The sequence below is a fragment of the Rhynchophorus ferrugineus genome, unplaced genomic scaffold, assembly GCF_030347505.1.
Source record: "Rhynchophorus ferrugineus isolate W39M unplaced genomic scaffold, kcgeb_rfMv2 rfM4, whole genome shotgun sequence".
In the NCBI taxonomy this organism is placed as follows: domain Eukaryota; kingdom Metazoa; phylum Arthropoda; class Insecta; order Coleoptera; family Curculionidae; genus Rhynchophorus; species Rhynchophorus ferrugineus.
This window is the reverse complement of record NW_027472583.1, coordinates 47,558,265-47,581,211: the sequence shown is the minus strand read 5'-3', so window position 1 is coordinate 47,581,211 and position 22,947 is coordinate 47,558,265. Positions and strand designations below refer to the sequence as shown.

Sequence of the window (22,947 nt, the reverse complement as noted above, 5' to 3'; positions counted from 1 at the left end):
ATAGAAATAAACATTTATATAATAATATATAAATAACGTTAAAATATTTTATTTTCTAAAATTTGTTAGAAATATATCTTGTGGTGTTGGTGCATAATGCAATATTGTTATTTAATTTAGTATATCTACTAAAATTCAAGACAAATTAACAAAAGTAAAAATTTTAATATGAAAGATTAAGGATAAAACAAAGTAGTATAAATTTTCCGTCAATTACTTCTTTTTCTTTTAGTTTTTAGCCATTCAATATTTGTTCTTATGTTACCTTACTTATGGATTATTTAATTAGTTTTGCAGTTTCTTTCTTCATTACGTGTCACGATTGATTAATTACTGATTAGTATGAGATAATAATGAATACTTTTGTATCAAATAATTTATAATATTTTTTATATCAATTTGTTTTTTCCCTTCATATGTAAGAAACAAACTGAAGTGATTAAGGATAGACAGGTTGATAAACACTTTATTTAACATAAACTTTGCCTTTATTTTAAATAAGTAGCGGCTGTTTTCTATAGTACATTTTTCTAACTAGGGCCCTTTTCCTTTTATGCAAATGTCCCAAAATGAGGATGAATTACTGGACTTGTACGAAACGATTAAATCAGTTATCATTTTAAGAATGTAATTTGTTGATCTCCAATGTTTAATATATATAAAGATGTTTGACAAATTGTAGCACAATCTTCATCATTCTTCTTCAATCATTCAATCATTGATCTCATTTCATCATATTAAGTAATAATAACAAAGTTTTGTTCTAACAACTTCGTTTTTCCTATAGGACAGATAAAATATTGGCTTATTTAATAAACACAATTTTCCTGCATGGTTAACTAGATAATTTTATTCTTAAGAAAATGTACATTTCATATTGGCCAATTTTACATTCCTCTTATTCTAAATTTGTTGAAAATTAATTTATTATTTGTTATAATATTTCTATCAAAAAGTTTTATTTACAAGCTATCCCACCTTGACTATTTGCATGAATAGAATAGCAACTATTGTTTTTCCTGCAATTTCTATTGAATATTTATAAATATTTTAGAAAACAATATATTCTTTATCTTAGCGGAAGGCAGCAAACAATTGGATGTAACCCAATCCATCTATATATATTCGGTTTGCACCATCCGCATTAACATTCACCGATCGTCAGACTTTCTATGCCCGAAAAAAATTAGTATTTACCACTCACGTAACGATAAGTTCTTTTTTTCTATATTGTTCGTCAAGTTACATGGCCTCAAATTCTGATAAACATACACCTAGTCGTTTTTGAGTTTCTCCTTTATAGAAAATTACTGAAAATAGCGGTTCTATTATTTTACGTGCGACGTAAAAGAAGAAGTAATAATAGCATAAGCGTTGATGTTTACAGGCTGTGTAGTAAAAGTTGGCTACATGTACAAGGGTAGATCTAATAATAAGACCCGTAAATATTATACACGTAACTGTACTTCAATATGTAAAAAATAGGTAAAATAAACTTAATTATACTTATTTTTGTCATATATTAAATATTAGTAAAAAAGTTTTAAATAATATAGTATTTTTACACAAAAGGATAAATGGATATTGAATTTTATAGTGTTTATTCAATTTGAAATATAAATTCTCAATTCCTTTCTTTATTACATGAATTTTTGGTTATTTGAGATCACACCACTTGAATGTACCATTAAGTAAGATGTTCCATTTAACATTCAAACTCTTGTTTTAAAGGATTTTGTTACGAATTGAATTCCAGGAATATTGAGAGGCATTTTTTTATTTGTAAATTTATCATTTAGCTATTTCAATCACAAAGAGAAGAGATTTGCGATTGATAATTCAAGAATTGGATTATCACTGTTGATTAAACGTAAATTTACTATTACAGGTCCCTATCTAGTTCTTGCGGCTTAAGATAGAAAAATCGTATCTATCGGTTGACAATATTTGTCTCAAATGTCTTTTAAATAATATACAAATTGAGAATATCTAGGAAATAATTCCAAAAACTAAAACATAAGAAACTGAAAATAATAGTTAAAATTTAATGATTTTTTTCAAATTACAATTGGACTCCTTTTATTTTTAAAAAGCATCTTTATTACATATTTTATTCTATTTATATGATTTTTATACCATTATTTTAGTGCAGTTTTAAGACTTTCGGAGACTTAAGGATATCATACTCTTGTACTTTAACAGTTCAAGTTTATCCATAGCTTGATCATTGACACTTTAGGTTTTTTAAGAATGTTTTTGATTAAAATTACTTGTTTTAGTCAATATACATTTTTAAAATTATTAATAATACATTTTTGATCAATTAATTCATGTTTTACACTCAAATTCAATTTCAAAATTAATGTATAATAATATTATATACTATACAATATTGTGTCATCCTAGTTTTTTTGTTTTATACGGTTTATTAACTTTAGTAGAATGAATGAGCTTAACGTTGATTTTATTCACCTAAGTTTCTTACGACAGTAACTAGATTTGGTTGATTAAGTTTCTTAGGAGTCTTAAAGAAACTCATTTTATGAACATTGTGAGACACTCAAATTCTATTTCTACAAAATCCAAATACTATATATATATATATGTTATATATTATATTTATATCGATTTTACTTACAAGAAAAGTAGTAATCCTCATTATGATGGTGGATGAATGAATTGAAGAAACCACTGGTGGAATCCACCACGACCACCGCTGAAAATTCCTTGGCCGCACTCAGTTGCTGAAAGAAGAAAGGATTGTCACTCGATCACCATTCCCGTTAACCGGCAACGATTTTTTGTGTGTGATCGCTGCAGAAAGAAACGAAAAACCTGTGGCGGTTTCTACGTCCGAAACGTATATCGACTGATCGCGGTATGAAGAGGCTGACGAAGATCATCTTCGGCGGCGTTGGCGAGAGGGGTCGTCTCCTGGTGTGGGAAGAAAGGGGCCCGTGGTAGAAAGTTACTTATGGCCCCAGGCTGAGACAAACGTGACGAGCGCCAGTGGTTAGCGGTTTTTTCGCCACTGGTTATCTGTCGGTTGTATGTATATTGGCTTTGTCACCTTTTTAAAATTCATATTGGCTTTAGACGGTTTGTTATTAGGATAAGAAATATATTCTTATTAGTGCTATATATTTGCAGTAATTTTAATGATACAAAACATATCGATAGTTTACTCTGTGAAGTTCCACAGCCTTATTATTATTTTAAATGGTTTTTCTACTCTTAGTGCATTATTTATTGTTAGCTATTTTCTATAATCGATAATTTGCAGTTTAGTTTTAAGACCATGCTAGTGAGGCTCCTCAAACATTCGTAAAATCTTATAGTGATGACGCTTTAATATATATTAATTGCCAAGTTTTGCATAAACAGTCTAAAATTGGTAAACTTGATGCCAATGACAAGTAATAACGGACACTACGGAACAAATTGAATGAATAAAATTGCAAACATTAAAGAAGTTTACAAATTCGTGTAAACTTTTGGATCCGAGCATATGAGAACGATTCTTGAAGTGATTTGATGTCTTGAAATCTGATATTCAATTCATGCCTCAATATTTATTCTTATTCGAAGTTCGCGCATAGTGGCAGCATTGTACCTTTTTGTAGCAGATGTCAGCTGACGACGGTACATCAAACACCATTTGGAACTTGATTTTGTGCTTCGGGGAGTGTGAAAATGCAGAGACAACGTTGCCAAATCAATTAAATGTATTTTTTGTACGTTTGTAGATATTTATGCTTGGTAAACGTTGAAAAATGAAAAAAGTGCACTCAGAGATGTGTATTTGAAGTACTTACACTTTGCTGTAGTAAACAGTGGCAAGCTGTGTCTAAATTGTTTTGTGCAGGATAAAGCTGTACAAGTAGTCACTTAGTGATAATATATAATTTTTCTTTCCTGTGCCAACTTTATGAAGATAGCAGAAAAATCATGTAAATAATTGCTGCGTTTGTTCGGTGAATGTCGTCGGTACGAATGCAAGACAATAAGCACATTATAAATATCCTAACGCATCATAAATGTCAAAGCCACCAGTTCCATATACGGATAGTGATCTATTGTTGGCAATTTGTTTAGGTATAAGTGCAAAAATACCTTAAAAATTTTGTTTTTATTATCGGTGAACAATGAGAGAAATTTTGTTATGGAAAAATGCATTTTATTTAATTTGGCAAAGTGAACTGAGTTAGGAATAGAAATATTCTGACCGTAAAACATAAGTCATTATATACAGAAGAAAAAACATTTTCAAAAAAATGTTCTTAAATCTTCTCTATATTAAACAATAAAGTTTGATATTAAACCCCAAAGACTTCCACGCGGGAGTGGTCTGTATTAAATCGTCTGTAAACATGTGTGTCTTGCGATGAAATGGTGTAGCAATGGACGTTATTCATATTACATATGAAAGACATGTCATAAGTCATATTATAATATAGTTTCATATGGTAATACTATTTGCTAAAAGCGTCAAAATAATTCATGCAATTATGTTAGTATATGTTATGTATCAAAAAGTTTATTAGTGAAATAATGAGAAAATTGATAGAGATTTTGAGTGATACATTGAAAATATTATTTAGACATTGAATAAAATATATAGCATCAATTTCTCTGCTGAAATCTCCACTTGGAATGGAATAACATTAATCTACTTGCACGCTAAATTATATAAATATTTTTTGTGATACGGTAGTTATATTTGAAATATAATTACTAACAATAGGGCTATGTGCAATTATCAAAACTTGGAGCAAATCAGACGTATCTATCCTGACTTATCAGTTATTGTTTTTATATTAATCAAACAGAAATATTCACAATTGACTGCTTTCCAGGTAAAAGATAAAGGCGATTAAAAAATAGTACCGACAGTCGTTGATTGATCTCTCATTAGGACAATTTAATTGAATTTTCTCCAATGATGAAAACTATATTGATTCCTACAATAGTGTTCTTGATTACTAAAATTATTTATACAAATTCGGTAAGTTTAATTAGATTATTACATAAGTTTAGAATAAAGTTAGCAAATGCTTTAGTCACAATTTTATATTTCTGTATATAAAATTACATATATATATATATATATATATAATAGGTTTAATATAAGCAATCAAATTTAATATTATATACTGACCAATATTTTCATGTCCAGGTGAAACGAAATTAAACAAAATATTTGATTTTAGGTAACTTTAAAAGAGGCTTGTAAAAATCACTATGTTCCTGTTCAAAAATTACCAAAGTTCTACAAAGTCAGAATTATGATTTTATCAGAAAAGTGGTAAAATGTTATCGATTAAAACGAAACATACATCGTTAAATAGCATTTGAAACTGTTATGAATAAATCTGCTAAAACTTGAACATGAAAAAACCGGAATTACTTTTTAAAAACGTTTAACTTAAATAGGTTTTCAATTTATGTTAAACGTCTTATTAATAAATTACATTGATTGATCTGGGCTTTATGTGAAGTAAATTTTTAAAGTTTAAAAGTGACTGAATAGTAAATGTTCGATTTGAGCCATTGCACATAAGAGCCTAATGCCCTTGTATTGTTATAAAGTAAGATAATTTTCATTTTCTTATTTAATTTCAATTTCTTTTACGTTCAGCATACGAAGCCAAAATAATTCATGACTTGACAACGCGCGGTTAAATCCACCCAAAAAGATATTTACTTTCATAGATTAAATATATGTTTAAATATATTTTTCTGTTAGGAACTTGAGTATTAAATAAAACAAAAAAATATATGAAATTAAATATTTATTTAAAAAAATATATAGGAAAGATAACGGCATAAGAAAGTTAACAAAAATTTTTCTTACCTAGAAATTTTACTGTTTTTCGCTACTACACAAATTCTACTGTTAGAAAACTGATATTATATCTAAAACAACGGTTTAGAGTTTCCCTATCTTTATTTCTTGGGGAGAAATAACATCTTTGAAATCTTCTGGACTGCTATGGTGGTGTAACTAGAACTTTTTCATGCAACATTTCATTTTCACGTTTTAATTTTTTGTATTCATATTTTATAATATTATAGTATTTTAGAAACAAAAGATGGTACGTTTTTACAACATCCCATACAAAGATCAATTAAAAACGCTTAAGGTCCACTTGGTACCCGTGCTCACAAGATGCTATCACGCTAAGTACTGATGTAATGAAATGCAACGACGCGGTAAAATTTGTAACCTAGCTACTGAGGACATCAAAGTTTTTCATTGCGATTTCAGATATAATTTGCGTATTGTAAAAGTCTTGGAATTAAAACAACCTTGTATGCCGAAAGTTAAACGAGGAAAGTTTTCTGTTTCAATCATTAGAAAAAAAACATATTTCGATTCTACCTGCGCTACCGACTGGATTTAAATATTTGTTGAACAATCCACGTAAATCATATTTTTATTATATATCTAATTATTATCAAATTGTCATTTTACTTGTTCAACAATGCGTACAATTAAGTTTGAAACTCGGAATGTCTTTAAAAAAACAAACTTTATTTCAAAAATAATAATGAAGAGCTTTACACTTTAACAACAATTGTTACGTTACAATACAAGGATTAAGCGAGACTAAAATCTAAGCATTCTGCGTTTACATTTATAGTAAAAATATGATGTGTTAGATTTTTCTTGGGTTTAAAGGTTAGTAAAGCATTTGAATGGACATAACTTACCATATAACTATACTATCATTTTTAACCGACTTGAAAGAGGTTTGGAACCATTGGAACCTAGTCAGGAACTCATGGGGGAAGGTGACAAATTGAGGGAAACCCTCACATTTAAAGGCACGCATACAGTTTTAACATATTTTATTATCTAAAATAATTAGATATTTGGATATAATGTTATTGCTGAAGTGATGTAACGAAAAACCGGGAGTCATTCAGTGCAAAACCCGCTCAGTTTGCTTTTTAAGCACTAACTATACCATATGAGAAGCCGTAGAAATATTGCAGGCAACAACTTCTATGGTAAAGTGGTTAGAGCGCTCCCCTGGTTCCCAACTCCCGGTGAGGGCAAAGACTTTTAGTTGTTGTAATAGTTTTATTAGAACATTTATCAAATCAACTAAGTTAGGTAACGGTCTCGGTCCCGGGGGCCTGAAGAGTTCCTTATTTCCAATCATTGTTTCTTTATTCCTATTTTTCCTCATACGGGCTGCACTTTCACTTGGCCTACCCATTGTAATACTTAACAAAATAACTGTGTAACCTATTGAGTAAATATCTAATACTAAATAGAAAAAAATAAAATAAGTTTAACAAGAAATTGAATATTGGCTTCAAAAAATAATTAAGGAACTCATTAAAAAATAAAAAGTAATCAAACATAGATTTTTAACACAACAAAAATTTTTTAAAATAAAATATGTATATAATAATCGTTGTAATAACTAAATAAAAATAAACAAAAATCTTATTTAACCTATTTACTACACGTATTTTATATTCTAGTATATACACACAATTTAACTTAATATCTAGCTAAACCTATTTATTTATTTACAATATTATTTTAACTACTACCAACTGATCCTTTTGTAGTCTTTTCAGTAGTTGTATATATTTTAGAAATTATATATATCGGCAAACTAAATGAAAATAGAAATGAACTGCCGGCTTGGTTGGCGCGATGGTAAAGGCGACACTACAGTCCTTCTATTGTTGTGATAGTCGCGGGTTTGTATCTTGCAGTTCTATGGTCGCAAATTTATGTTTGTGATTGTTTAATACTTGCGATTGTCCTTAGGCAGCAGCGGAAAATGATCACGCCAGTAACCAGGCTGGGTAAAACCGGTAAAAAAAAGTTGGTCACTCACCAGTCAGTATTCTTTAGGCTTAGTGCCGAGAACCGTGATTTGGAGCTTAGGTTAACTGTAGGTCCAGTTCAACAGATAAACCCTCGTTGGTAAAAGGGAGACTAATAGGTTCCTCTCGAGATAACGTATTTTCTCCAAATATTTATAAGAGCAACAAATATTAAAAGAAACTTTACTGCGTAAACTAATTAAAACAACATAATTATAGTTTATATTTTCTTCTAATTATATGGAGAACTGTTCTCATTTTATTTTTTAATTAAATTATTGACACACACCTAAAAGGATTGTGTATCCTTTTGGGTGCCACAGCTCCACCGATTATCTATTCATTAGAAAAGTAAAAAATTACAATAATTAACATTACACAATTAACAATGACATTAAAATATAATTAAACCTTCCCTGCAGCTATTATAAAAACACATAAAACATTTAATGTTTTTAGTTAATAAAATAATAAATATTAGTTTAACAAGGAAGTAAGTTTGATTTGGTTTTCATTTTTCTGTAGGTTTCTTCCCCAAGTAATTGTTATTGTTAAACTAAGTTCTTAGTGTAAATTACATAATAATTTGTAAGAAAATAAGTCAGAGTAGATCAGTTCATATTTAATATAATAGCGTTTTCAATTTTGGTAGTGGTTTACTTTAGGACGTACTTTTAGGATGTTTTGACACGTACAGATACCATCTATTAGAAACATTTTTATTAACAATGACATATAACTCATACATTGAATTGGTTTTATATTATTTATTAAACAAATTCATGCTATGATAATTAAAGTGTATGCTTTATTGCCCGAATATAATTGATTAATTAATTTCCGATTCAGGATAATTCCGGTTAATTCAGTTAATTCGAATGAGAACAGATATATAACCTTCTTGGAATCATATCTACTGCGTCAGTTATGATCTTAAAAACAAGATAAACGTTTGTGTTACTTTAAAAACTATTTTATTTTACAACAAAAAGTGTCCACTTATTGAATGGCGATACAAAACGATACTTATTTTTGTTTTAATGTATTCCAAACGGCTAGGTTTAGATATCTCACTCATCACATTATTCAGTTTTTTCATAAACATATCGTCTCATTAGTGCGATATAACGAATATATGACAGGAAAGTGGAACGAAGCATTTTTTAATCAATATTAAAAAACACAGTTGATAGAAATTTTATAAATTATTTCGATCAGTTACTGAAATTAAGTAACTATTTGATGACGCAATGGCATGGTGGAATATTTGTTACAGTTCAAAATTAATTTTGTAATATGAAGGGTTACTAGATACTAACGTAATTTTAACAAAATTAAAAAAGCGTATAAAATATGTTTATTTATTTTGTTTTCGATGTAATCTTGTATGTAGGTTTTGTTAATAGAAACCGAATTTTTTAATAGAAACTAACTTAGGAACTCTTGAATGGAGGATAGTAAGTAAATCATGTTTAGAATATATATTTTAGGATGTTACTTTCTAAAATAGGAATATTTTATGTTATTGGTTTAAAACCTATTTTATATGTTATACAAAAGAACACTAGGACACTACAAACCAAGCTCGTATCTTGATGTCAAATCAAAATAATATTACATCCATTTCATACAGGTGTTAGGTAATTCTCAATCATGGATAATGCCTAACAACTTCAACTAAAAGATCATATTAGATGATAGTATTTTAGAGATTAAGATCTAAGTCGCACATACGAGCAACATGTTGCAGCAGTAAATATTAGTAATTACATCAATATTTGAAGAATGAAAGTACGTGAGACGATATGGAACTGTAGTTCTCTATAAAATTATAGAATATTTGGTCAACTCATTTGGATATTAATGACGTAAATAATAATAAGCACAAACTCATAGCAATGATAATGTTAATATTCATTCATAATATTATTAGCGTTGGTTGTTGATATTTAATTTATATATATTTAATATTGGAAATCAGGGATTAGAAACAATTTGAGGAAGTGGATATTTCTAGGTGAAACTGTACCAAAAATGGTTAAAACCAGTTCTGTCCGTTCGATGTTGAAAATGTATGTGAACAAAATCATGTTTATGAAGATATGAAGTATTTTGATATGAACTCAATGTAATTAACATCGATTATCTTGTAAAAACAACAATTCAATTATATGTGTATCTGTTGGACCACTTCAACTGTAACAGAAAAACGTTCCGCTTTTGACGAAGAAAATATCTACTGCAACTAGACACATTTTTGTCGTCGTCACGACAAAATTCTACAAGTTAAGGCACGAGTACAAATCAGTTCGATACCATATACGGTAAGTTTGGTATTTATAAACTTTTTTATTTATAAATCTAAAAAACTAATTCGATAGATAAATATGGAAAGTCTCGTTGAAAATAATTTTTATTTCCTAGGTCTGACAAATTTTAGTATTTAGCACTGAAATAATATTTTGCTCATTTCACACTCGTTATAAGGACATCATACAAATCTCATTCTGAATGTAACTTCTTGTAATATTTTATAAAAAAGAGTGTAATACATTCTACCATAAGCCTTCTTATTTTTTTTTATTTTGCTCATTGGTTAGTTGGTCAACTTTGAGAATAGGGATATATTTCAAAGATTAATATCAATAAGAGAATTAAGTAACCTAAATTCGTGGTTTGGAATCTGCGTAAAACTGTAGGCCTACTATATAAATAACTAGATAGCTCACTGAACTTGGTACCACTTAGATGTAGTGGGCATTGAACATTTCTTCCAATAATATTGTCGGTGAATTAAACCTTCAACCGATAGGTGTCTCACGTCTGATGATGATATTATGGCTGCCTGATGGCATTGAATTCAATGTTATTCTGAATATTTTGACTAAATCGTTGGTTTGATAAAGAAATAGTTGTAGTTATTGATATATAATTTGAACTTGTACGAATTAATGATCTGTATCTGATGGCGGTAATAGTGCTCCTAATAAATGACCTAATATACTCACCAATAGATGTCCTACTATATTGGCAAGGAATTGCCATTTACCCAATTATAACTCATATGTTGGCAGCATAATCTGTTGCCGGATCATAGTGAAATGTTGCTCGTTCCTGGATCGCAGGATCACTGTGTCTGGGGAATCGTTCCATTTCATTGTATCAGGCACAGTGTTGTTGTGTTTGATGAGCACGGACTCGTTGCATTCTAAGTCAATTTACTCTACTTCTAGTCACTCTCGAACGCAACCGGTATATACCAATACGACTATTATCATTTTCTGGCTCTCGCTGGTCATCAGCGCGGTTAGCACGCTAGGTATCTCGTCGCATATTTGATTTTCTTCGACGACCTTATTCAGATAGTCTCCTTGGCATTGTTAACAATAAATGTAAATAAAGTTCGGTCGCACTAAATTTGTGACTAAATAAAAACTACTGTGAAATAAATATACTAAGTGTGCTTTACCGTAAAAAGCCACTACATATTTCAACTCCATTCTTGGTGAATATAAACTCGACTGTCATAGAATACGTTTCGAAATCAGCGTTAACACATAGTTATATTGTATTTAACATATATTTAATTATTTCTCACATTAGAGAATCGATGTATCAATCGTTATAGAATTAGTATTCAATATTTTTAGTAACAAAATAAATATCCGAACACAGACGTAAATATTTGACAACAAAAATTACTTTATGACAAAAATGTTGATAGTAACAGTCGAGCAGTTGATGACAGTGACACATTGCGTGGAAAAACATTCCAATTGAACATACAAGAATACAATTAAATTCTGGAATACATTTCAATATTTTCTCACCATATATACCTTCCTTGGACTCCTACAAATATTTCAGAAACCAAAAAATACTTCAATATAAAAAAATATTCGTCATATTTGTACAGTAGACTCGCGACTGCTTTGTTAACAGGTAAGTCGTTAATTAATGTGGTTAATAACGATATTAAACAGTAAAACTATGGAAACTAATTGGCTGCAACTGATTATTAATGGGAAATATGGGATCAAATAAGGATTAGATAAAGAGATGAACTGTATATATTTGGTATGGCAAGTCTTTTAGATTGCTGTATATTATCGATTCAAAATAACCTTCTTTATACAAAGTATTCATTGGGAATGTTCATATTTTAAATCAAGTTTACGCATTAACATTTAATGCAGTGTAGTGGATAAGAAGTAGTAAATAATAAAATGGAGGAAAATAAAATAGGTAACGATAAATAGATACTATTTTAAAAAGTAGATAAACAAATAAATAAACAGATAATAATAAATGAAGATTTAATAAATAACACATGGAAATGAAAAAAAACTGGAATACTCTACGAACAAATTGACCATTTGGTGAAACTCAGGTTGAGCTGCTTAAAAAAATCATAAAACCAGCTGAATAAAAACAAGGTAGCGTCGCGTCTTTATAAATAAAATCTTATAAAATTATAACGTCCCTGGGGCATGTTAACATATGAGTTTCTTCATGTGTTTGTATTTTAAGAAAAAATAGTATCCAGAAATTAAGGGACGGACGTATTTTTGCTGATCATTCTTATAGATTGACGATAATGTCATGTTAAAAAATTTAAATTGACAAAATGCTCTTGAGTTATTCTTTGGGTTCTCAGTCACAACTTTCATTCCATCAGGGTCTTGACATAATACAACATGGGATTCTTAAAATATCTTACTCTTATCTTTAACCAACTTCGAAAAAGGAGGAGATTCTATGTTCGAATATAAATATATATTTTTAATGTATGTGCGCAGATTTCTCCGTTAATTGTGGACCGATATTCAAAATCCTTTTTGTATTTCAAAGAGTGCACTTCCGAGATGGCCCCGTTGGAACCAAGCCAGAATCTGATGGAAGGAAGGAAACAGACTTCAAAAAAATAAATACGGAACTCACTAAAAATAATGAAACTTAGATTTCTAACACAGTCCGGTTCCAACCTTCGTAGGGTGAAGACGTATTTTCAATACCCTCTAAGCTCTAGAAAGATACCTTTCTTTAAAAAAAACCTAGTATTTTATTCAGTCAGCAATAACGCAAAACCCACAAACGGAATGGACTACAGTCATTGACAAAAAGCGATTGAGAAGCCCAAAAGAAGCAATCGCGAGGAGACAAACAAGGATTAGTGACTAATGGTTCCAGAAAAAAATAGAGACAAAAAACAACTTTAGCGACCTATCGGAAGAAATTGAAGAGAATATACAACCAAGCCCTGAAAAAGTTGTTCTCAAACCACCACCAATAACATTCTATAAGGTAGGAGTGATAGAACACATCCATGACCTATTGAAAACCATCGGATGGAAACCAAAAAGCGGGGCAATTTAAGGTTCTAGTGAAAGAGTTAGACGAAAGAAACACCCAGTACCATACATTCAGGCCAAAATTTGAGGGAACACTTAAATTTGTGTTAAAAGGATTACATCACGGGACGGATTTTAATACCATCAAGGTAACCCTAGCTGAACAAGAACACGAGGTCGTAATGTTCTAAATTGATTTGAATAAGGCGGTGTATGAAATCACCAAATTAGAAAATAATATAATTAAATGCGAACCGCCACATATAAAAAGAATTATACGACAATGCACGAGACGTCAAGCGCACGGGCACACAAAAACTTATTGTCGCAAATCATTTAAATGCGTATAATGTGCAGGAAAACAAAAAAACAGGAGATTGTACTCGTAAAGTCTGCGATGATAAAGTGAAATGTGCTAATTGTAACGGAAATCATGCAGCGAACTACAAGGGTTGCGCAGTTCACAAACAACTATAGCAGAAACTCTATCCTGTCTTACGAGAAAAAAGGTATCAACAGCAACAAAAACAAACCACACCTACCAGTCTACCCACCAGACCAAGTCAACCAGACATAACTTACGCACAAGTGGTTGAAAATGGTTCAACAAAAAATCGAGAAACCACATCACAACCTACTGAAACTAGCAGCAACATCTCTAGATTAGAAAACATGATGGCCAAACTAATGGATCAAATAAGTACGATGCTTGGTCTACTCACAACTGTCGTCAGCAAACTTGCCTAATGCCTGAAATCATTAGCTACAAAATCGCCGTCTGGAATGCCAATGGGCTCCAACAACACGCCAGGGAACTAAAAATGTTATGGTTTACGAAACACATTTTACGGACAAACATTATTTGAAAATTCCCAAATATAAACTTTATCATACAAATCACCCTGATGATAAAGCACATGGAGGTACAGCCATAATCATTCGAGATGATATAAAGCATTTCGAAAAAGAAAAATTTCGCAAAGACTACCTGCAAGCCACCAGTATAACCATAGAGGAAGTCCATGGACCATTAACAATATCCGCGATTTATTGCCCACCCAAACATAACAACAAGGCATAACACTTTCAAGGATTCTTCGGTACGCTAGGTAACAGATTTATAGCCGGAGGAGATTACAATGCAAAACATTTAATGTGGGGTTCAAGAATAATAACCTCAAAAGGTAGAGAACTGCTAAAAGCAATAAAGAAAGATAATTTACAACATATCTCTACTGGTGAACCAACATATTGGCCTTCAGACAGAAATAAAAAACCAGATATGATAGATTTCTGTATTACAAAAAATATTGATACCAAAAGTGTCATGCAGAATCATGTTTCGACCTGTCTTTTGATCATTCACTAATAATAGTAACACTCTTCAAAAATTACCTTCGAAGATAAACCCTTTTCTCTGTGCAATAATAGAACTAACTGGTCCTTATTTAGAGAATACTTAGAACAAAACATCTCCCTAAACTTACCGTTACAAACTGAAATGGATATAGAAATAGCAGCAATAAACATTACAAAAAACATACAGGAGGCAGCATATTCCGCGGCTTCTAACAGTGAAATATTTCCAAGAAAAAATACACATATATCATGTACAATACAGAAAAAGATAGCAGAAAAAGAAAGTTACGACGGAATTGGCAACAGCAAAGGACTGAAGAGAATAAAAGAAAATTTAATAGGGCAATAAAAGAGCTGAAAAAACTAATCCAAAATGAACAAAACCAAGGCATTCAATATCTACAGAATTTGAAACCAACTGAGGCTACCGACTATTCGTTGTGTAAAGCAAGAAAAAAGTTTAAAAGACCCCAGCAGCATAACCTATTAAAACAAACGAAAATAATTGAACTAGAAGCAATAAAAGGAAGGCCGACATTTTCTTAAAACACTTAAAAAATGTTTTTAAACCTTTCCAGTCTCAGCTACATAAAGATGACTAAAATAAAATTACTAGCTTTCTAGATTGGCCATTTCAAATGAACTTACCTCACGAGAAATTAACGGATAAAAAGGTTAAACAATCAATAATGAGAGAGATTAATATTAAAAAAGCTCCTGGTTATCACTTAATTACTGGCAAAATTTTAAGACAACCATCAGAAAATGGTATGGAATTATTAACATTTATATTTAATGCTATGCTACGAATTAATTACTTACCTAACATCTCGAAAGTAGCTAAGATATTAATGATTCTTAAACCAGGAAAAATACTAGAAGAGGTGACCTGCTACCGGCCTATAAGTTTATTACCGATAATCTCGAAACTTTTCGAGAAACTATACATAAAGTTACTCAAATATATAAAAGTCTATACTCAAGCCTATTTGGTCACACGGAATCCAACTATGGGGTAGCAAATCTAATATATCCATCATTTAACGGTTCCAGAATAAGGTGTTGCGTGCCATTGTTGATGCTCCCCACTATATTTCAAATAAAGTGATACAAATAACGCGATATTCCTCTTGAACCTATAACGAGTGTAATTCAACGTGTTTGTGTGAAGTACTTCGAAAGAGTGTCAGTGCATCCCAACATACTCGCTAACTAGCTAAATATGCGACGTGATAGTGAAGTGCGTAGACTAAAACGTTTAACACCACCTGATCTGGTTACTGGACATATATAGACTTTAGAATAAGCTTTAGAATAAGACTAATTAATTAAAATAATATTTTATAAGGAGATCGCTTAATGAAGTGATTTTCTATATGCCATGTAGATATAATATAGACATAAGAAATACTTATTTCATATAGGGCAGATTGTGGAATAACGAAGAGTAAAAATAATATTAACAAATATAAAAATAATAACACAAAAAAAGGTTTAAAATAAAACATGTACATAATAATCGTTGTAATAACTAAATAAAACCTTATTTGACTTATCTACTACACGTATTTTATATTCTACTATATGCACACAATTTAGCTTGATAATTATCTAAACCTCTTTATCTATTTACAATATTATTTTAATTACTACTAACTGAACACTTTGAAGGCGGTATCGAGGCTACACAATACAAAAATAATGGTATAATTTTGTGACATATACACAAAACTAAATTAAGAACAAAACGACTTTAAATTAATATAACTGTTTGGGTTCGGAACCGACTTGAAAGTGTTCAGTTGGTAGTAGTTAAAATAGTATTATAAAAAGATATATAGATTTAGGTAGGTATTAAGCTAAATTGTGTGTTTGTAGTAGAATATATAGTCTATTAAAAGTTTTATTATATATGCGGCATCAATATTTGTGAGGTCAAAAAGTCGCAATGTTGCCGCATCAACTCTGAGGTTTTGTCCAGTTTGGCTTGAAATACAAAGAAGATTCTAGAAAAAGAATACTTCAAAAAAGTTTGTTATATAAAATAATTGAACAAAAATGTTATCAATTATAATTTACTTTAATATTATAGTATATCTAAAAACGACAGTTAATTATATAGCTACAATAATTTATAGGTAAGGGTTGAAACCTCTTATCACTATAGTTTTCAAGAATTTTGCACGCGTCTGACAGCCGTACACCGTCCAATCAGAGATAATTATTGATGATATTAAATAGTATAAGTTGCTGCAATTTTATTGAAAATGTTTTTAGCGTGGTGCTGCTGACCTGAATATTAGTATAGGTATTGTGGATAAAGTCGTTTACAAAATGAAGAACAATAAGTTACATTAAACCAAGAAAACCATCTTGATATTGACTCAATTCGAGTTAAATATACGAAATGTACAAGAATAGTGAGTAAACAAACCATTTTATCGATATAAACACAATTTAATAAAATTATTTCAGAGAAAATTATTAGTCTGGAATGTAAAGATAAAAGAGTTAAGGACATGCAGCTAGTACTATGTTGCAGGACTGCAGTTCATACACTCTTGCAGGGCATATGATTTAAATAATGTAAAGAAAACCCTCGAAGAGGTCTAATGGAACTTCCAGACATTGTCTTAAAATAATTCAATTTTTAAAAACATACAATAAGACCAAAGAAGATAAACTAATAGAATTTGTGTATCTTGATGAAAATTGAATATTTCAAAATGGTTCATTGGGTACTCTTGGCAAGACAGTAAAAAAGGTGTAAAGTCAACAAAAATTGATGTAAAAAGGTAAAAGTTATAATAGCATTTGATTTGGTTTTATTGATCATAATATTTATTAATAATTGCAGATATATTGTTATTCATGCAGGAAATAAAAATGGTTACCACGAAGAAATCAATTGTTAATAAACCTGGAGGAACCATCAGTTATTATTTTGGACAGTGCACCATATCGTAGCACACTGGTGGAAAAAATTCCAACAATAGGATCAACAAAATCTTTCATTACAGAAGAAATGGCTTTCAAAACATGAATTGAGTTTTGAAGAGTCTACGCTAAAACCCGAACTACTTTAAATTGTTACTAGGTGTAAATGAAATATTTCATTGCATTTTTTACAGTTTACTTTTTTTAGAAATAAGCCCAAAAAAGATATACAGTAGATCAGATGGCTCAACAATATGGCCACATAGTTTTATAACTTCCTATCACTATATATTTAATACAATCGAGTTGCAAAGAATTATTATAATAAACATGCTGGTCGAGAGCCAGACAGATACCACTACTTAAAAATATGTGCCTAGAACTCTACCTCATGGGCGGTATTGAAAAGAGTTCAATGTAAATATAATAAAACAACTCTAACCTAAAGACTATGATACCTGTGTTATTAACTGTAGTTTTAAGTCTTTCGATAATACATGCATTGTTTCATATTAAAATAAATTATATTTGAAAACAGTATTTTTATTTAAATAAGAATTTGGTTCTATGTCAAAGCCAAACTGAACTAAAACTCAGAGTTGATGCGGCAACATTGCGACGTTTTGACGTTCCATATTTCGATGACGCATATATAAATAAACTTTGAATAGACAATAAAATACGTGTAGAAGATATGTTATATAAGGTTTTTGTTTTTTGAAGGTTTTGATTATTATTTTTTTGTGTTGAAAATCTAAGTTTAATTATTTTTTAATTTTTAGTTAATTCCTTATTCATTTTCTGAAGTCGATTCAATTTTTTTATTAAATATATCTTACAAATTATTAATTGAGCGGTTTACTCGATGTATCGGTAATAAGACTCGAAAATAATACCTGTTACCCGTTGTAGCGATTTAGGATCTGGGGAGACAGTCTGTCAATAACGTATCAATGAAAAAATGTGACACTGCAATCAACATAATTGAACAATCCATACGCTATGTCGTCGTAATTCTTTTTGAGATATAGCCGATAATTAAACCCGTATCGCTAAAACAAACACGATTCCCTTCTCGTTAGCACAATATTGCTCTTTACCAAGGAATTAATTAATAAGCGTTTACAAATAAATTTATCTTCCATATACGTTTAATCTGCATAAATATCCAACGATTCTTCGTTGTTTATCTATCGATAGGGATTTGACTGGTTAGTTGCGTGGAGTGTTGATGATGATGCCAGTCCGGTACTTTTCGTGATACTTACCACGCACAAGTACCATGTCATACTGTTTGCTCTCTCTCGTGCTGTTGTTTTTTTATCAGTTGTTGTGGACTGAATGTATCGATCGCGGATACAGACCTAGGCCGTCCAATTTTAGTATGTTATTACAGAAATATCCACAGTTTTTGGGTAAATATACCAGGCCATCTAGACCCCCATTCGAGGGGTTTAAGCTTAGCGATATTATTTTGGAAAGTAGCTCATCGGAAGAAGACTATTCCGATACATCCGGGATTACTGATATCATTGAAACAACAACATATCCTCAGGTGAGTTGTAACGGAGGAAAATTCTAAATATATCTAAAATAATATTACAAAGCAATTATGTACACTCTAAAAATATCTCAGTCATATTTATTATAGTTAAGATGATTGAAAAAATGTTTTATAGAAAGTAAAAGTTTTCAACATACATGATGGAAACATCGGAGTATGACAATTAAATAAGTATATAATATAATAGATATCAGGATTTAATCAATTGGCAATCGGTAAATATATAAGAGATGAGGTTGAAGAAGGAACAAAATGGACTGCACAAAATTTCACAAAAGAAAGTATTGAAAAACATGAAATATTGCCTCAGATAAAAAAATTACTTTTACAGAGATTGGTAACATATTTTAGTACTAAAACTGTAACATTTATGGTATAACAGGTCAATTGAAAGGTTCCCGTCCTACCATAGTAAAACACATTTTTTTGCCAAAATTATTTTTTTTTATTCAACATAATTCTCTTTAATGCGATTCCTTCAATTCCCTTCAAGGGCGAACATTTCTTCTCAGCGAGTATATTTTTAAGATCTGAGAACACGAAATAGTCGATGAAGCAGCACTTTCTTATTCTTCAAATGCGGCCGTTTTTTTTTCGACGATTTCGTCCTTTGAACGGTCCAGTAACGCTAAGTAATAGTCGCTGTTGATGGTCCTTTTGGGATGATAGTTGATTTTCCTGGGACAGTGTCCGAAAACTCAAGCCAAGTTTTTGCTTCAACTGTATTTTTCCCTTCAAAACACAATATTTTATCAACACGCCTAATTCTTTTTTTCACAATAACAAAAGTTGCTTCATAATTCACAAACTAATGATTCGAAAGCTGTCAAATTTAAACACGCAACTTTTGAAGGTTAGGGCTAACTAAAAAACATATGCATTTAATTATAGTAGCGCCGTCTATGTGTCAGGCTGGGGATTTTTCAATTGACCTGCTATGTTTATTGAACCAATGGATTTACCGTTTCATAAATTAATAAAAGTGATTGATCGATATGAATAAGAAATAATTTCGTTAGAATTGTAAGCCCATCAAGTATCTAGATTCGAAAAAATCGACGTGTCTAGATTTTTTTCAAATGCAAGGCTTGTATGATGCCACCGACTAATAAAATTACTAAAAAATAATAAAATTAGAACGACAATTTTTACCTAAAATCTGTTGAAGTGCCTAATTCATGAATGCTTATCTTTAAATATTCAAAATAAAGTATGCAACTTGCATTGAAGATAAAAAATCATGAAATAAATTATAGATATAAATAGCTACAAATTGGTGAGGAATTATGATTGAGATTAAATTTCGAATAGCTAAACGCGGTAATATATTTCTGATGAGAGGTTAAAACGATGACTGATTTGATCAACTGATGATCTGGATTACTAACGATAATCCCTTTTTGAAATTTCTACATATTTGTCAGGATTCCGTATGGTTGAGAAAACTTCGGAGAAAAGTATTGTACTGTTGATAAGAATTATGTGCTATGTCATAATAATTATTTTATTGCTTGTTGATTAGACGGATAATTTATATTTTATCTATGATGCTGCTCTCTCGGGTTCCCAGTGTTTGCTAATAAGTTTAGATCAAGCATCTCTTTCTGCATCCTGACTTATTGATATTTCTACGGAGGGAAGAGTGATCTAAGTGGGATCTTCTTACTTTGATCACTGCAATTTTTGGAAAGTTCGGATGCTTAAACACAATAGGTGATGCGGCTGCCTACAAACCCGTTATCTTCAGAGTCTATTTGGCCATTATTAGAATGGCCATAAATTGAATTCGCAGATATTCTAAAGTTAAGAAGGCAAAATTCTTAGCCAAACTCTGAAGCCTCGTTTGCTCTAAGACCATTATTAAGTACATACATATGAATAGCGTCACAATGAATACTCAGTAGTGCATAAACATTTTTATATAAATATTTTATTAATATGGATTTTAGTCACACCAACGTCTTGGGTTCTGAAGTTTCTGCACCTAATGTTTAACGTAGGCTCTGAGATATAGTCTTCAGCTTTAAGAGTTAAGCCTACTGATTAAACCTATTGGACTGACCAATGTCCAACTACCAGAAGGTATTTATCGGATGAGTATTCCTTATAGGATTTTACATTGATACTCAGAAATATTACAATTTCAAACATACATCCAAGTATATCCACGTCCTTTATTATAAAGGTCTTCAAAATTTTAAAGATTCACTTGCATAATATTACTGCTATTATATTTTTTGTAAGTTACTAATAACGGCTTGACTCAGATTTTGTACTTACTGTTATTGAAGGTGTTAATATTCGCTGTATTCGTTTAATACGAAAGAATTCTGTGATTTCAGTGTGCAAATATTAGTTGAAAAAAAGTTTATATGAAGTTTTAGGTTTCAAGACAACATATTGACTGATCTGAAAATGTTGTTGAATAAAATTTGTTAAAAACACAGTCATTATATTATTATAAAGAAGAAGCTGGAGAAGGAGTAGCTAACTTGAGAAACGAATAAGTACCGTGCTAATTTGAAATGATTTTTTGAGAGTTTTTATAGACATTAAAATCATCTCCTCGAAGGAGGAGAGGAGAAGATTTGAGTCGCTTTACGAGAAAAATCTGCAAGAAAAGAAAATCATAAATTAATTATAAGTTTTGCTGTAATGTGAATATGTTACATAATATAAGCTTTAACGATAGTAGTAAAATACTCCACTATCATTATATCGTCCTCATCTACATCCCAACTTTGTGCCAGTGACAAAATACACAATTTTAATAGTTAAGTAATTAGAAGCATAACATAATTCTAAGAATATTTTAAAATAAAAATTAAACCTATATAGAGCCAATAAAATAAGTAAAAGCGCACATTAAAAATCCTTCCAAACTTTTATTTCCGGTCTGCCGGAAATTGGTTGTTAAAAAATGATTATTAAGTGATTAATTTAATGAGTTTAAGTAGATTATTTCCAAAGCGATTCTTTTAATTAAAGTTACATAAAATATTAACAGCTTGAATATATCTTTCACTTTTCATTATATATTATTATTATTATTATTTATTATTTTTATATTTAAATTGTGGCTCCCATTATATTTTACAATTACTGTGAACTGAATGAAAATAAGCATGTATTTTTTATTTTATTGTTAGTGAGTATATTGATGTCAATTTCCAGTATTCTTTGATAAATGGATTTACTATACCTCATGGGGTATTAATCTTCTGTAATTTTTATATTTTGGAGATTGTCTCTCATATGGTGGCCCGAATTACCTACCCAATTTTGTTATCGATGCGATTGAGATGACTTCTATTGTTATTCATTATTGAACGACATTATTGAACTAAATGATGTGGCAAATAACCCATCCGATTTTCAACAAGGTTTCACTGAGCTATATGTTTATATATCACATATCGTTGAGTGTACGGTTAATCCACGGCACAGAAGTACCAAGGACAAAATTACCTAAAAACTGAATTTATAACTTTTAAATATTAGTATATTTTATTAAATTATTGAGCAGACTATTTGTCACTAAATAACATAAAAACACCACTTATCTTAGCTGGTCGCGCTTTTTTGCAACGCTTCTAAACTTGTTGAACGTAGTCTATATTGTTATAGACAAAACCTACCGTAAAGTTCTGGTAAGTTTTTTACAGTTTAGAAATATCTAACCAAATTTGTGTAAATCTTCCAGCATTTTAGATTTTGTTCGAGTTTTTAAAAAATCCATTTCCGTCATATCCAAGATTTTTGTATAAACTATTCATAAATTAATTTATTATTTCCAGAAAAAAAAAATAAAGGCAAGATAATGAATTGCAGTAAGGTTTTTGGGTTAAGAATGGCCACTAAATATGAGAAAATATGTCGTTCTTG

General features: G+C 30.3%; 2 protein-coding genes across 3 annotated transcripts in view; one reads left to right on the top strand and one right to left on the bottom strand.

Annotated features, from left to right (window-relative positions):
• LOC143196450 (uncharacterized) overlaps positions 1-2,882 on the bottom strand; it is a 43,943-nt gene extending 41,061 nt beyond the window's left edge. The window contains exon 1 of the mRNA XM_076404129.1: positions 2,639-2,882. Within this exon, the coding sequence (XP_076260244.1) occupies positions 2,639-2,659 (21 nt within the window). The 5' untranslated portion in view covers positions 2,660-2,882. The remainder of the gene's footprint in view (positions 1-2,638) is intronic.
• A 2,006-nt stretch (positions 2,883-4,888) lies between these two features.
• Positions 4,889-22,947, top strand: part of LOC143194713 (uncharacterized) — a 35,406-nt gene continuing 17,347 nt past the window's right edge. Inside the window, exon 1 of one of the 2 annotated variants that reach the window (XM_076401361.1) lies at positions 4,889-5,005. In XM_076401361.1, the coding sequence (XP_076257476.1) occupies positions 4,940-5,005 (66 nt within the window). In that variant the 5' untranslated portion in view covers positions 4,889-4,939. Of the gene's footprint in view, positions 5,006-18,712; positions 19,054-22,947 lie in introns of those variants that run through there. The other variant, XM_076401360.1, reaches the window with a different exon arrangement.